This window comes from Panulirus ornatus, chromosome 12 (genome assembly GCF_036320965.1).
Source record: "Panulirus ornatus isolate Po-2019 chromosome 12, ASM3632096v1, whole genome shotgun sequence".
Taxonomy (NCBI): domain Eukaryota; kingdom Metazoa; phylum Arthropoda; class Malacostraca; order Decapoda; family Palinuridae; genus Panulirus; species Panulirus ornatus.
The window spans coordinates 38,520,219-38,537,448 of NC_092235.1; the positions used below are offsets into that span (position 1 = coordinate 38,520,219).

The window sequence follows — 17,230 nt, forward strand, 5'->3', positions numbered from 1 at the left end:
ATGGAGTGAGTATTTTGAAGGTTTGCTAAATGTGTTTGGGGATAGATTGGTAAACAGATAAGAGGTAGTAAAAGCTTTGCGATTGATGAAAGCCGGGAAGACAGCAGGTGTGGATGGTATTGCAGTGGAATTTATTAAAAAATGGTGTGGCTATATTGTTGACTGGTTGGTAAGGTTATTTAATGTATGTATGATTCATGGTGAGGTGCCTGAAGATTGGCGGAATGCTTGCATAGTGCCATTGTACAAAGGCAAAGGGGATAAGGATGAGTGCTCAAATTACAGAGGTATAAGTTTGTTGAGTATTCCTGGTAAATTATATGGGAGGGTATTGATTGAGAGGGTGAAGGCATGTACAGAGCATCAGATTGGGGAAGAGCAGTGTGGTTTCAGAAGTGGTAGAGGATGTGTGGATCAGGTGTTTGCTTTGAAGAATGTATGTGAGAAATACTTAGAAAAGCAAATGGATTTGTATGTAGCATTTATGGATCTGGAGAAGGCATATGATAGAGTTGATAGTGATGCTCTTTGGAAGGTAATAAGAATATATGGTGTGGGAGGAAAGTTGTTAGAAGCAGTGAAAAGTTTTTATCGAGGATGTAAGGCATGTGTACGTGTAGGAAGAGAGGAAAGTGATTGGTTCTCAGTGAATGTAGGTTTGCGGCAGGGGTGTGTGATGTCTCCATGGTTGTTTAATTTGTTTATGGATGGGGTTATTAGGGAGGTGAATGCAAGAGTTTTGGAAAGAGGGGCAAGTATGCAGTCTGTTGTGGATGAGAGAGCTTGGGAAGTGAGTCAGTTGTTGTTCGCTGATGATACAGCGCTGGTGGCTGATTCATGTAAGAAACTGCAAAAGCTGGTGACTGAGTTTGGTAAAGTGTGTGAAAGAAGAAAGTTAAGAGTAAATGTGAATAACAGCAAGGTTATTAGGTACAGTAGGTCAAGTCAACAGGGAGGTAAGTTTGAATGGAGAAAAACTGGAGGAAGGGAAGTGTTTTAGATATCTTTGGGTGGATCTGGCAGCGGATGGAACCATGGAAGCGGAAGTGAATCATAGGGTGATGGGGGCAAAAATCCTGGGAGCCTTGAAGAATGTGTGGAAGTCGAGAACATTATCTCAGAAAGCAAAAATGGGTATGTTTGAAGGAATAGTGGTTCCAACAATGTTGTATGGTTGCGAGGCGTGGGCTATGGAGAGAGTTTTGCGCAGGAGGGTGGATGTGCTGGAAATGAGATGTTTGAGGACAATATGTAGTGTGAGGTGGTTTGATCGAGTAAGCAATGTAAGGGTAAGAGAGATGTGTGGTAATAAGAAGAGCATGGATGAGAGAGCACAAGAGAGTGTTTTGAAATGGTCTGGGCACATGGAAAGATTGAGTGAGGAAAGATTGACCAAGAGGATATATATGTCGGAGGTGGAGGGAACGAGGAGAAGTGGGAAACCAAATTGGAGGTGGAAAGATGGAGTGAAAAAGATTTTGAGTGATCGGGGCCTGAACATGCAGGAGGGTGAAAGGCGGGCAAGGAATAGAGTGAATTGGATCGATGTGGTATACCGGGGTCGACATGCTGTCAATTGATTGAATCAGGGCATGTGAAGCGTCTGGGGTAAACCATGGAAAGTTCTGTTGGGCCTGGATGTGGAAAGGGGGCTGTGGTTTCGGGCATTATTGCATGACAGCTAGACACTGAGTGTGAACGAATGGGGCCTTTGTTGTCTTTTCCTAGCGCTACCTCGCACACATGAGGGGGAAGTGGGATGTTATTCCATGTGTGGCGGGGTGGCGATGGGAATGAATAGAGGCAGACAGTGTGGATTCTGTTCATGTGTGTATACGTGTGTGCCTGTGTGTTTATATATGTGTGTACGTTGTGATGTATGGGTGTGTGTGTTTGCGTGTGTGGACGTGTATGTATATACATGCGTATGGGGGTGGGTTGGGCCATTTCTTTCGTCTGTTTCCTTGCGCTACCTCGTAAACGCGGGAGACAACGACAAAGCAAAATAAATAAATAAATAGATAAACATATATATATATATACATATATTTTTTTTTTTTCAAACTATTCGCCATTTCCCGCATTAGCGAGGTAGCGTTAAGAACAGAGGACTGGGCCTTTGGGGGAATATCCTCACCTGGCCCCCTCTCTGTTCCTTCTTTTGGAAAAATAAAAAAAGAAAAAAAAAAATAGAGAGGGGAGGATTTCCAGCCCCCCGCTCCCTCCCCTTTTAGTCGCCTTCTACGACACGAAGGGAATACGTGGGAAGTATTCTTTCTCCCCTATCCCCAGGGATAGTATATGTATATATATATGTATATATATATATATATATATATATATATATATATATATATATATATATATATATATATATATATATATATTTATATATATATATATATATATATATATATATGGAAAAAGGTGAGAACAATGGAAGTAAGGGGAGTGGGGGAGGAATGGGATGTATTTAGGGAATCAGTGATGGATTGCGCAAAAGATGATTGTGGCGTGAGAAGAGTGGGAGGTTGGTTGATTAGAAAGGGTAGTGAGTGGTGGGATGAAGAAGTAACATTATTAGTGAAAGAGAAGAGAGAGGCATTTGGACGATTTTTGCAGGGAAAAAATGCAATTGAGTGGTAGATGTATAAAAGAAAGAGACAGGAGGTCAAGAGAAAAGTTCAAGAGGTGAGAAAGAGGGCAAATGAGAGTTGGGGTTAGAGAGTATCATTAAATTTTAGGGAGAATAAAAAGATGTTCTGGAAGGAGGTAGATAAAGTGCGTAAGACAAGGGAGCAAATGGGAACTTCAGTGAAGGGCGCAAATGGGGAGGTGATAACAATTAGTGGTGATGTGAGAAGGAGATAGAGTGAGTATTTTGAAGGTATGTTGAATGTGTTTGATGATAGAGTGGCAGATATAGGGTGTTTTGGTCAAGGTGGTGTGCAGAGTGAGAGGGTTAGGGAAAATGATTTGGTAAACAGAGAAGAGGTAGTAAAAGCTTTGCGGAAGATGAAAGCCGGCAAGGCAGCAGGTTTGGATGGTATTGCAGTGGAATTTATTATAAAAAAGGGGGTGACTGTATTATTGACTGGTTGGTAAGGTTATTTAATGTATGTATGACTCATGGTGAGGTGCCTGAGGATTGGCGGAATGCGTGCATAGTGCCATTGTACAAAGGCAAAGGGGATAAGAGTGAGTGCTCAAATTACAGAGGTATAAGTTTGTTGAGTATTCCTGGTAAATTATATGGGAGGGTATTGATTGAGAGGGTGAAGGCATGTACAGAGCATCAGATTGGGGAAGAGCAGTATGGTTTCAGAAGTGGTAGAGGATGTGTGGATCAGGTGTTTGCATTGAAGAATGTATGTGAGAAATACTTGGAAAAGCAAATGGATTTGTATGTAGCATTTATGGATCTGGAGAAGGCATATGGTAGAGTTAATAGAGATGCTCTGTGGAAGGTATTAAGAATATATGGTGTAGGAGGCAAGTTGTTAGAAGCGGTGAAAAGTTTTTATCGAGGATGTAAGGCATGTGTACGTGTAGGAAGAGAGGAGAGTGATTGGTTCTCAGTGAATGTAGGTTTGCGGCAGGGGTGTGTGATGTCTCCATGGTTGTTTAATTTGTTTATGGACGGTGTTGTTAGGGAGGTGAATGCAAGAGTTTTGGAAAGAGGGGCAAGTATGAAGTCTGTTGGGGATGAGAGAGCTTGGGAAGTGAGTCAGTTGTTGTTCGCTGATGATACAGCGCTGGTGGCTGATTCATGTGAATCACTGCAGAAGCTGGTGACTGAGTTTGGTAAAGTGCGTGAAAGAAGAAAGTTAAGAGTAAATGTGAATAAGAGCAAGGTTATTAGGTACAGTAGGGTTGAGGATCAAATCAATTGGGAGGTAAGTTTGAATTGAGAAAAACTGGAGGAAGTAAAGTGTTTTTGATATCTGGGAGTGGATCTGGCAGCGGATGGAACCATGGAAGCGGAAGTGGATCATAGGGTGGGGGAGGGGGCGAAAATCCTGGGAGCCTTGAAGAATGTGTGGAAGTCGAGAACATTATCTCGGAAAGCAAAAATGGGTATGTTTGAATGAATAGTGGTTCCAACAATGTTGTATGGTTGCGAGGCGTGGGCTATGGATAGAGTTGTGCGCAGGAGGATGGATGTGCTGGAAATGAGATGTTTGAGGACTATGTGTGGTGTTAGGTGGTTTGATCGAGTAAGTAACGTAAGGGTAAGAGAGATGTGTGGAAATAAAAAGAGCGTGGTTGAGAGAGCAGAAGAGGGTGTTTTGAAATGGTTTGGGCACATGGAGAGAATGAGTGAGGAAAGATTGACTAAGAGGATATATGTGTCGGAGGTGGAGGGAACGAGGAGAAGTGGGAGACCAAATTGGAGGTGGAAAGATGGAGTGAAAAAGATTTTGTGTGATCGGGGCCTGAACATGCGGGAGGGGGAAAGGAGGGCAAGGAATAGAGTGAATTGGATCGATGTGGTATACCGGGGTTGACGTGCTGTCAGTGGATTGAATCAGGGCATGTGAAGCGTCTGGGGTAAACCATGGAAAGCTGTGTAGGTATGTATATTTGCGTGTGTGGACGTATGTATATACATGTGTATGGGGGTGGGTTGGGCCATTTCTTTCGTCTGTTTCCTTGCGCTACCTCGCAAACGCGGGAGACAGACAAAAAAAAAAAAAAAAAAAAATATATATATATATATATATATATATATATATATATATATATATATATATATATATATATATATATATATATATATATATATATATATATATATATATATATATATATATATATATATATATATATATATATATATATATATATATATATATATATATATATTCCTATGAGTCCGAGGGGAAAATGAGACACGATCAGTTCCCAAGTCCAATTTCTTGTAATAATCACATCATCAGGGGAGACAGAAGAGAGAGAAATATGAGTCAGTTGGTATACATCGAAAAGACGAAGCTAGGACGCAATTTGACAAACATGCGATTGTCCAAAACATACAAAGAGCGTTCATAAACTCATCATTTTAGAAATTTTATCAAGAATAAGTTATCTAATTTGTATAGACCATCACTAATATTAAGATTATAATTCTTTGTGTATTTGATAATAGAAGATTCAATGATATTTCTCTTGGTTATAGAATTAGAGTTAATAACTGAGATGGCATTACTCCATTCAATAAAATGATCATAGTTTTTGATGTGATTAAACAAGGTATTTGATTCTTGTCACGTTCTTATACTATATTTATGTTGCTTAATCTAACAGAAAGATCGTTACCAGTCTGCCCAACATAAAATTTACCACAATTTTCACATGGCACTTTATAAATGCATGCAAGAGAATTTTTTGGTGAATTCCTGATTAATATATTCTTTATAGTATTATTGCTGCTAAAGGCAACATTTACTTTAAAGGATTTAAGCAACATGGGAAGTAAAGTGAAATTATTATCAAAAGGGAGAACTAAAAGATTCTTGGTGTCAATGGCAGGTTTGGGCTCAACTCTATAAAATGATTTCTTTGCTAATTTAAGGGAGTGATATGGGTAAAACTAAAAGTGAATGGAAAGAGATGGATGATTATTGGTGCATATGCACCTGGGCATGAGAAGAAACTTCATGAGAGGCAAATGTTTTGGGAGCAGTTGAGTGAGTGTGTTAGTAGTTTTGATGCACGAGACTGGGTTATATTGATGGGTAATTTGAAAGCAAAAGTGAGTACTGTGGCGCTTGATGGAATAATTGGTGTAAATGGGGTGTTCAGTGTTGTAGATGGAAATGGTAAAGTTCCTTTAGATTTGTGTGCTGAAACAGGTCTGGTTATTGGGAAAACCTGGTTTAAAAAGAGAGATATAGATAAGTATACGTATGTAAGTAGAAGAGATGGCCAGAGAGCGTTATTGGATTACTTGTTAACTAATATGCGCATGAAAGAGAGACTTTTGGATGTTAATGTGCTGAGAGGTGCAACTGGAGGTATGTCTGATAATCATCTTGTGGAGGAGAAGGAGAAGATTTTTAGAGGTTCTCAGAAAAGAGGAGAGAATGTTAGGGTGAAGAGTGTGGTGAAAGTAAGTGAGCTTGGGAAGGAGACTTGTGTGAGGAAGTACCAGGAGAGACTGAGTGCAGAATGGAAAAAAGGTGAGAGGAAAAGACGTAAGGGGCGTGGTAGAAGAATGGGATGTATTTAGGGAAGCAGTGATGGCTTGTGCAAAAGGTACTTTTGGCATGAGAAGCATGGGAGGTGGGCAGATTAGAAAGGGTAGTGAGTGGTGAGATGAAAAAGTAAGAGTATAAGTGAAAGAGAAGAGAGAAGATTTTGGGCGAGTTTTGCAGGGAAATGATACAAATGACTGGGAGATGTATAAAAAAAAAAAAGAGGCGGGAGGTCAAGAAAAAGGTGTAAGAGGTGAAAAAGAGGGCAAATGAGAGTTGGGATAAGAGAGCATGATTAAATCTCAGGGAGAATAAAAAGATGTTTTGGAAGGGGGTAAATAAAGTGCGTAAGACAAGAGAACAAATGGGAACATCGGTGAAGGGGGTTAATTGGGAGGTGATAGCAAGTAGTGGTGATATGAGAAGGAAATGGAGCGAGTATTTTGAAGGTTTATTGAATGTGTTAGATGATAGACTGGCAGATGTAGGGTGATTTGGACGAGGTGGTGTGTGAAGTGAGAGGGTTAGGGAGAATGATTTGTTAAACAGAGAAGAAATAGTAAAAGCTTTGCGGAAGATGAAGGCCGGCAAGGCAGCGGGTTTGAATTGTATGGCAGTGGAATTTATTAAGAGAGGAGGTGACTGTATTGTTGCCTGGTTGGTAAGGATATTCAAAGTATGTATGACTCATGGTGAGGTGCCTGAGGATTGGCTGAATGCTTGCATTGTGCCATTGTGCAAAGGTAAACCGGATAAAGGTGAGTGTTCAAATTACAAAGATATACGTTTGTTGAGTATTCCTGGTAAATTATATGGGATGGTATTGATTGAGAGGGTGAAGGCATGTACAGAGCATCAGATTGGGGAAGAGCAGTGTGGTTTCAGAAGTGATCGAGGATGTGTGGATCTGGTATTTCCTTTGAAGAATGTATGTGAGAAATACTTAGAAAAGCAAATGGATTTGTATGTAGCATTTATGGATCTGGAGAAGGCATATGATAGAGTTGATAGAGATGCGCCGAGGAAGGTATTAAGAATATATGGTGTAGGAGGCAAGTTGTTAGAAGCAGTGAAAAGTTTTTATGGAGGATATAAGGCATAAGTGCGAGTGGGAGGTGAGGAAAGTGATTGGTTTTCAGTGAATGTCGGTTTGCGGTAGGGGTACGTGATGTCTCCATGGTTGTTTAATCTGTTCATGGATGGGTTTGTTAGGGAAGTGAATGCAAGAATTTTGGATAGAGGCGCAAGCATGCAGTCTGTTGTGGATGAGAGGGCTTGTTAAGTGATTGAGTTGTTGTTCGCTGATGATACAACGCCGGTGGCTGATTCGGGTGAGAAACTGCAGAAGCTGGTGACTGAGTTTGGTAAAGTTTGTGAAAGGAGAAAGTTGAGAGTAAATGTGAATAAGAGCATGGTTATTATGTACAGGAGGGTTGAGGGAAAAGTCAATTTTGAGGTAAGTTTGAATGGAGATAAATTGGAGGAAGTGAAGTGTTTTAGATATCTGGGAGTGGATTTGGCAGCGGATGAAACCATTCAAGCGGAAGTGAGTCACAGGGTGGGGGAGGGGGGCAAAAGTTCTGGGAGCGTTGATAAATGTATGGAAGTCGAGAACATTATCTCGGAAAGCAAAAATGGATATGTTTGAAGGAATAGTGGTTCCAACAATGTTATATTGTTGCGAGGCGTGGGCTATAGATAGAGTTGTGCGCAGGAGGGTGAATGTGTTGGAAATGAGATGTATGAGGACAATATGTGGTGTGAGGTTGTTTGATCGATTTAAGTCATGAAAGGGTAAGAGAGATGTGTGGTGGGAAAAAGAGTGTGGTTGAGAGAGCAGAAGATGGTGTTTTGAAATGGTTTGGTCACATAGAGAGAATGAGTGTGGAAAAATTGACCAAGAGGATATATGTGTCAGAGGTGGAGGGAACGAGGAGAGGTGGAAGACCAAATTGGAAGTGGAAAGATGGAGTGAAAAAGATTTTGAGCTATCGGGGCCTGAACATGCCGGAGGGTGAAAGGCGTGCAAGGAAGAGAGTGAATGGAAGGATGTGGTATACCGGGGTCGACGTGCTGTCAGTGAATTGAACCAGGGCTTCTGAAGCGTCTTGGGTAAGCCATGGAAAGTTTTGTGGGGCCTGGATGTTAAATGGGAGCTGTAGTTTAGGTGCATTATACATGACAGCTAGAGACTGAGTGTGAACGAATATGGTCTTTGTTGTCTTTTCCTGTCGCTAACTCGCGTGATTGCGGGGGGTGATGGTTGTCATTTCAAGTGTGGCGAGGTGGCGACGGAAATGAATAAAGGTAGCAAGTATGAATTATGTACATGTATATAAGTGTATATGTCTGTGTATGTATATATATGTATATATATATATATATATATATATATATATATATATATATATATATATATATATATATATATATATATATATATATATGTATATGTTGAATTGTATAGGTATGTATATGTGCGTGTGTGGACATGTATGTATATACATGTGTATGTGGGTGGGTTGGTCCATTCTTTCGTCTGTTTCCTTGCGCTACCTTGCTGACGTGGGAGACAGCGACAAAGTATAATGAAATTAAGATATAGATAATATACATAGTTTCTTATTTATTCATTAATATTATACTTTGTCCCTGTGTCCTGCGTTAGCGAGGTGGCGCAAAGAAACAGACGAAGGAATGGGCCAACGCACCTACATGTACATGTCTATACATAAACTCCCATACACGCACATATACATGCCTATACATTTCAGCGTATACATATATATACATGTATACACAGACATATACATATATGCACATGTACATGTTTATATCTGTTGCCTTCATCCATTCATGTCTCCACCCTGCCACAGATGAAATGGCATCCCCCCCCACCCACCCGCGTGGTAGCGCTAGAAAAAGACAACAAAGGCCTCATTCGTTCACACTCAGTCTCTAGCTGTCATGTGTAATGCACCGAAATCACAGCTCCCTTTCCACATCCAGGCCCCACAAAACTTTCCATGGTTTACGCCAGACGCTTCACATGCTCTGGTTCAATCCATTGACAGCACGTCGACCCCGGTATATCACACCGTTCTAATTCACTTTATTCCTTTCACACCTTTCACCCTCTTCTTTGTTCAGGCCCCGATCGCTCAAAATCTTTTTCACTCCATCCTTCCACCTCTAATTTGGTCTCCCACTTCTCCAAGTTCCCTCCATCTCTGACACATTTATCCTCTTTGTCAATCTTTCCTAACTCATTCTCTCCATGTGACCAAACCATATCAAATTTACCCTCTTCTACGCTCTCAATCACATTTTTTTTTATTACCGACCTTTTCTCTCTTAGCCCTTCATTACTTACTCTTTCAAACCACCTCACACTTAATTTTGTCCTCAAACATCTCATTTCCAACACATCCACCCTCCTCGGCACAACCCTATCTATAGCCCATGCCTCACAACCATATAACAGTGTTGGAACTACTATGCCTTGAAACATACCCATTCTTGCTCTCCGCGATAAAATGTTCTCGCCTTCCACACATTCTTCAACGCTCCCAGAACTTTCGCCCCCTCCCCCACCGTGTGACTCACTTCCGCTCCCATGGCTCCATTCGCTGCTAAATCCACTACCAGATATCTAAAACACTTTACTTCCTCCAGTTATTCTGCATTCAAATTTACCTCCTTCAACCCTACTGAGCCTAATAACCTTGTTCTTGTTCACATTTACTCTTAGCTTTCTTCTTTCACACACTTTACCAAACTCAGTCACAAACTTTTGCAGTTTCTCACCCGAATCAGCCACCAGCTATGTATTATCAGCGAAAAACAGCAAGGAGAGGGTTTCCAGCACCCCGCTCACGCCCCTTTTTGTCGCTTTCTACAACACGCGGGGAATACGTGGGAAGTATTCTTTCTCCCCTGTCCTCTGGATGTTCAACATATCCCAGCTACTAGAAGTAACGCAGCCTTGGGTTGCAGGAACCTTTGATTAGATCCTATGTAACACCAGAACGCTGTCTTAGATTTTGGTCCTGTGGTAATCATAAATAAGATATATACTTTAGCCTAAATCAGGTACCGAATCTATATACCAGATCCAGGGCAGGATAAACCCTGGTATCGGTTTTACTGCAGCGTCCAGGATTCAGTCTGCTGCAGGTCCAACCGGGTGGTGCTCATTACGGTCACTTACGGTCAATAACTTTAACTGCAATACTCTGTATATGTGTTTGTGTGTTTGTGTGTGTGTGTTTGTGTGTTTGTGTGTGTGTGTTTGTGTGTGCGTGTGTGTGTGTGTGTGTGTGTGTGTGTGTGTGTGTGTGTGTGTGTGTGTGTGTGTGTGATTGTAATACAAAGTAAGCTATGTAGAACTCTAGACATATCATGAGTACATGAAAGTATCACACTACATCATACAGGTATTGATCGCATCCAGATCATTCAGACGAAGTAGGTGATACATAGATCCTGAAAACATTCAGTTCATTCAACGATCATAAGGTTGTCCTTCCCTCATGTGGTCAGGCATCAGAATGCCAAGCTTACGAACTTCCCTGTATTTACAATATTTACACACTCAATTTTGTCTTCGACTGAGACATTCCACTGTTTCTAACCTGCGTCTGGAGGTCAGTAATGCTCTGAAGCCAGAAGACATGCGCGTCTCGCTTCTTCTTTATAAAGGAGGTTTCCAGTGGGTCGACTGAGACGCCGCGAGGGACATCCCGCCTCGGGTGCACAGCAGGTGATCTATGGGGTCAAGTTAGGTCAGATCAAGTCAGAAGTCGGGCAACTGGCATGGGCATTCCATGGACAAATGACCCGTCTTAAGGGTATGTATAAATCGATGCTATGATTCAAGTTATAAGACAACAACAGTCGGAAAGACATAACTTTCATTTAGAACCATAAAATCTAACAAAAACTCATAGTCTACTTGGCATATAAAGGATAAAGGAAGCTTGAAACATTCACACTTCCTCGTGTGGTTTAGTTGTATGAAATAAGGAATAGCACGGAAGAGCAATTACATTCTCTCTTAGGCAAGTGTCATCGTGCTGTGAATGATGATAACAATCAGTGAGCCAGTCAGCTGACATGAGCTGGTGTAATGGAGGGACCAGAACTAGGGGTGGGGGAGCTTCCTTGCACTGCCAGTGCCCACATATCGGTCTACTTCAATTTGACAGAAACTAGAACAATCAATTTTAAAGGAAAAAGATAAAGGTAATTCTCTTTTCTAGTCTACAGATATTTTAAGTTTTAGATCAAAGGAATAACTAATTAAGATGAATAGAATCGTTACACATATAGGCAACAACTCTCTTAGTCACTTCAATAGGAGGTCAGACTATTCTCTTCAATGAATCTCTTCAATACACTAAAAATTTTCAAGGAAGAAATCCGCTTAATCAAGAGTAAACAGCTCGCAAAGTTTCATCTAAAATAAGCACACAACTTGTACACCTTCTTACCACCTTGCCAGAGGAGAGACTGTCTTCCTGGCAGACAAAGGGAAGGTGTGTGTGTGTGTGTGTGTGTGTGTGTGTGTGTGTGTGTGTGTGTGTGTGTGTGTGTGTGTGTGTGTGTGTTGGGGAAGGGGATGTCTTGTGGTTATGGAGGATTATGCTTGATGGTTCGCCTGGATAGCGTGAAGGGTAATCAACTACTCTTCTTATGTTGTCTTTATAGTTCCTTCATAACAATTTGTTGATAACAGGAAGCGCTTTAAAGTTACGTAGGGATAGGTTAAAGTTAGTAATATTAGAAATTAACACATATTCAGTGATATCATTGGTAGCATTATTTGACGAGAGGTACATGCAATGTGACTGGGTTGCTAAGGTCTACACAATGATCATTTTCTTGGCAATGTTTAGCATTGTGATCACCTCAGCAACACTAAATGACTGTTTTAATGGCATCTCTCATCTTGTGTTTACCAGTCTGGATAACATATACATCTTTACTGTCTTACGTTTAACAGCGTAAACGCTACCAGTTTTCTGATAGTTTGGCCTACTTTTAATTAAGGTCTTACTGATAGTGCTATTGTATTGGAAGGCAACATCAAAAACACTGCTTTTTAGTAACTGTCCTACATTAGCTAAGTTAGGGGAACAGGGCAACAACAGACATTTAAATCTATCATCCTTTTCTACATTATTGTTACTAGATGTATGCAATATCTTCCTGGCTTTCCAATAAGCCTTGTTCACCAGCCACTTAGGAGAATATCAATGCCTAAACGTATACTTTATATTGTTGCATTCATCCTCTAGACCTGTGGGATCATATACACGCAATGTTCCAAATAACATAAGCATGACTAAAGACATTTCTACAAAATTATTGTTTACTGAGAAATGAACATAACGTTGGTAGGCTTCCTGTAGATCTTCAAGGATAAGTGATCATATTCTTTAGTTACCATCACATCAAGAAACGACAATTTGCAGTCTTGTCCTCAATCAATCTTGTTCTTGATGATAGGGGTGAATCTTATTCAGTTCATAAAAGAACATATCACAGTCTTGGAAAACATAGCTGTAAGGACCTCACATCATCAGTGTATCTAAGTCAAGTTTTAGGGTACTTACTGACGGAAGTCACAATCTCAGTCTGAAAGTTTTTCATGCATAAGTTACTTAAGAATCAGACTAAGGGGAACAATCAAGGCAAGAGCACAGGGTTCTATAGAGTCAATGAAAATTTTTATATGCAATGGTGAGTTGAGACTCAGATAGGGTAACTTCCTTCTTAAGTAAGCAATGGTTTCTTCAGTGGGGACTTTGATGAGCAAGGAATTGAGATCAAAACTAATGAGTTTATGCTCAAGCAAATCAATATTCTTAACCTTGGTTACGAAATCTGAGCTATTTGTCACATGCGAATGACATATTTTTCCTGGAATGTGGCTAAGATGTTTAGCTAACCATTTCAGTAATTCATAGCCAGAAGAATTAACAGAGAAGATTCTTCGAATGGTATTACCCATCTTTGTGGGTTTTAGGGAGACCATACATATAATGAAGAGAGATTACCCTCCCTTACTGACTTCAAAATGTCCTGATGCTTCTTTAACAACTGGTTGACTCTAGAGTTGAGAGTCAGGATAGATGTTTATTCTAAATGTTTGTTGTTGCCCTATTCTCCTAACTTGGTTAATGTTAAAATAGGAACTAAAAAACACTGTTTTTTATGTTGCCATCCAATATACCAACACTATCAGTAAGACCTTGATAAAAGTAAGCCAAACGATCAGAAAATTGGAAGTGTTCACGCCGTTAAATGTAAAGCATGTAAAGATGTGTATATTAGCTAGACAATGGAACAGAAACCGAGACATGTTATTGGCACAGTGATTCAGTACGCAGAGGTGACCACAATAATGTTATTGAGAAGCATTGCCAAGAAAATGCTCATCTTGTTGACCTTAACAACCCGTAGTCAGATTATGCTACTTGTAATGTCACTGAATTTGTCGTGATTGTTAATCTGAATAACTTTAACCTATTGCCAGGTAACTTTAACGCTTATCTTGGGATCATCATGAAGAAACCATCAAGACAGAATGACATGTGGCGAGTAGGTGACCACGCATCTCATTACCTAGGCCAATCACCCTACTTTCCCTTTAACGACCAGGACTGTCTCCTCCAGCATGGCATTATGAGGGTGAACAAGTTTATGTGCTTGTGTTGGGAGCTGAAATTTTGTGAGTTGTTTATATGCTGTTCTGTAAAGCTTCAAGAAAAGAATTTATCTGGACTCTTACTGAGGTGCGATTACCCGTTCACAACACCACCACGGACTAATGTGATCGACATATTATCAATATATATATATATATATATATATATATATATATATATATATATATATATATATATATATATATATATATATATATAATGAACCCACATGGTGTTGGCAAACCTATACCCCCAGCTAAGGTTAATTAACTGGTTTATCAAGAAAAGAAGAAAACTGGAAACGCTAACACACAATTGTATACAACTGCAGTATGTCTCCCTCCACACTATTACTCACCATTATGTTGAGCGCGGAGGGAGACACCACCAAACGCATCTTCACTTTACCCTCGATCCTAAATTCACTGCATCTTCGACAACCCCATTTTCACTCTATTCTCGACAAATGCCTCTTTACTTCACTCCTGACAGGTGCACCTTTATTGCTCCTTCCATACCTATAGTATGGGCAGAAAACACCCTTCTATAAAACCTCATATTCACTACAACCCTATTTTCAATATACCCCTGACATTAGCTGTCTTTGACATGACCCTCAAGTGTCAGGTCAAGGCCCTCTTCAGTACAACATTTGCTACATCCTCGACACTACGCTACATCATCGTCACTACACCCTCAACACCACTAGCCTTCAAGGCATAAATACTGTACTAGGGTTAGCATGCTGATTGAAAGAAAATAAGAAAAACAAATGCAAAGAAACAGTAAAAGCATCGTACCTCCCTCCTGATAAAGAACATAACACACCGAGGATTCATGTAAACTCCTTAAGCATATGCAGACCAAACCCTCGATAGTTGATGGTGTAAAGGATATCACAAGAGGGAAAGACGAAATATAGATGATAAGGCAAGAGCATCGTTGTATCCACATATGTAGGATGGGAAGAAGTAGCCAGTTGCATTCTGTGTGGTTAGGTCTCTATAAAGGTAAGGTTTTTTTCTTGACATACATAAAAACCTATCACCTCAAACTGACTATTCTGCAACAACTTGCATGATAACTCAGTACATGTCGAAACTATGAAGTGTTGAGGTTTATGGAGATACTGGTTCAGGGAAAACAACCCAGAATGTTGTCTCACAATCACAACCATAGACCTGGAGCGTCAAGCACAAAAGATTCACAACTCCCAACTAAAAGATACAACATCCGGCACTATAAATGATCACGTAAAGAGTTACAGACCTTAAACAAAATGCTAGAAGTCGCCTGATGATGTTATAGATAACTTGACAGTAAATCACCACCAGTTCATAATACTAAGAGCTTATCTCCAGTGGATATAAAAGCCACTCATGCATACTGCTGGAACATGCGCCATCAGAGACGTCCTCATGTAGCGATACCATAAACTATATATAAATCAAGAGACAAAAAAGAAGCTCAGGCAAACTGGGAAATATCCTGAAAGCAAAAATAGATAAAAAAGAAATGCAAAAAAGGAAAGTTCTGCTATAGCACGTTCAGTAACTTGATTAATGCCATTTAACTTAATGCCATTTGATAACATCTATCTATCTATCTATCTATCTATCTATCTATATATATATATATATATATATATATATATATATATATATATATATATATATATATATATATATATATCTGTCTCTCTTTCTCTCTGTCTATCTACCTATCTATCAAGCTATCTATCTATCTACCTATCTATCTACCTATCTATCTATCTGTCTATCTATCTATCTATCTATCTATATATGTTTATATATATATATATATATATATATATATATATATATATATATATATATATATATATATATATATATATATATGGTGGAGTGAGTATTTTAAAGGTTTGTTGAATGTGTTTGATGATAGAGTGGCAGATATAGGGTGTTTTGGTCGAGGTGGTGTGCAAAGTGAGAGGGTTAGGGAAAATGATTTGGTAAACAGAGAAGAGGTAGTGAAAGCTTTGCGGAAGATGAAAGCCGGCAAGGCAGCAGGTTTGGATGGTATTGCAGTGGAATTTATTAAAAAAGGGGGTGACTGTATTGTGGACTGGTTGGTAAGGTTATTTAATGTATGTATGACTCATGGTGAGGTGCCAGAGGATTGGCGGAATGCGTGCATAGTGCCATTGTACAAAGGCAAAGGGGATAAGAGTGAGTGCTCAAATTACAGAGGTATAAGTTTGTTGAGTATTCCTGGTAAATTATATGGGAGGGTATTGATTGAGAGGGTGAAGGCATGTACAGAGCATCAGATCGGGGAAGAGCAGTGTGGTTTCAGAAGTGGTAGAGGATGTGTGGATCAGGTGTTTGCTTTGAAGAATGTATGTGAGAAATACTTAGAAAAGCAAATGGATTTGTATGTAGCATTTATGGATCTGGAGAAGGCATATGATAGAGTTGATAGAGATGCTCTGTGGAAGGTATTAAGAATATATGGTGTGGGAGGAAAGTTGTTAGAAGCAGTGAAAAGTTTTTATCGAGGATGTAAGGCATGTGTACGTGTAGGAAGAGAGGAAAGTGATTGGTTCTCAGTGAATGTAGGTTTGCGGCAGGGGTGTGTGATGACTCCATGGTTGTTTAATTTGTTTATGGATGGGGTTGTTAGGGAGGTAAATGCAAGAGTTTTGGAAAGAGGGGCAAGTATGAAGTCTGTTGGGGATGAGAGAGCTTGGGAAGTGAGTCAGTTGTTGTTCGCTGATGATACAGCGCTGGTGGCTGATTCATGTGAGAAACTGCAGAAGCTGGTGACTGAGTTTGGTAAAGTGTGTGGAAGAAGAAAGTTAAGAGTAAATGTGAATAAGAGCAAGGTTATTAGGTACAGTAGGGTTGAGGGTCAAGTCAATTGGGAGGTGAGTTTGAATGGAGAAAAACTGGAGGAAGTGAAGTGTTTTAGATATCTGGGAGTGGATCTGGCAGCGGATGGAACCATGGAAGCGGAAGTGGATCATAGGGTGTGGGAGGGGGCGAAAATTCTGGGGGCCTTGAAGAATGTGTGGAAGTCGAGAACATTATCTCGGAAAGCAAAAATGGGTATGTTTGAAGGAATAGTGGTTCCAACAATGTTGTATGGTTGCGAGGCGTGGGCTATGGATAGAGTTGTGCGCAGGAGGATGGATGTGCTGGAAATGAGATGTTTGAGGACAATATGTGGTGTGAGGTGGTTTGATCGAGTGAGTAACGTAAGGGTAAGAGAGATGTGTGGAAATAAAAAGAGCGTGGTTGAGAGAGCAGAAGAGGGTGTTTTGAAGTGGTTTGGGCACAT

General features: G+C 40.1%; 1 protein-coding gene across 2 annotated transcripts in view; it reads right to left on the reverse strand.

Moving 5' to 3' along the window:
* Positions 1-17,230, reverse strand: part of LOC139752021 (plasma membrane calcium-transporting ATPase 3-like) — a 393,564-nt gene that overhangs the window by 25,420 nt on the left and 350,914 nt on the right. For both annotated transcript variants that reach the window (XM_071667801.1, XM_071667800.1), the window contains exon 21: positions 10,832-10,964. In XM_071667801.1, coding sequence (XP_071523902.1) covers positions 10,832-10,964 — 133 coding nt within the window. The remainder of the gene's footprint in view (positions 1-10,831; positions 10,965-17,230) is intronic.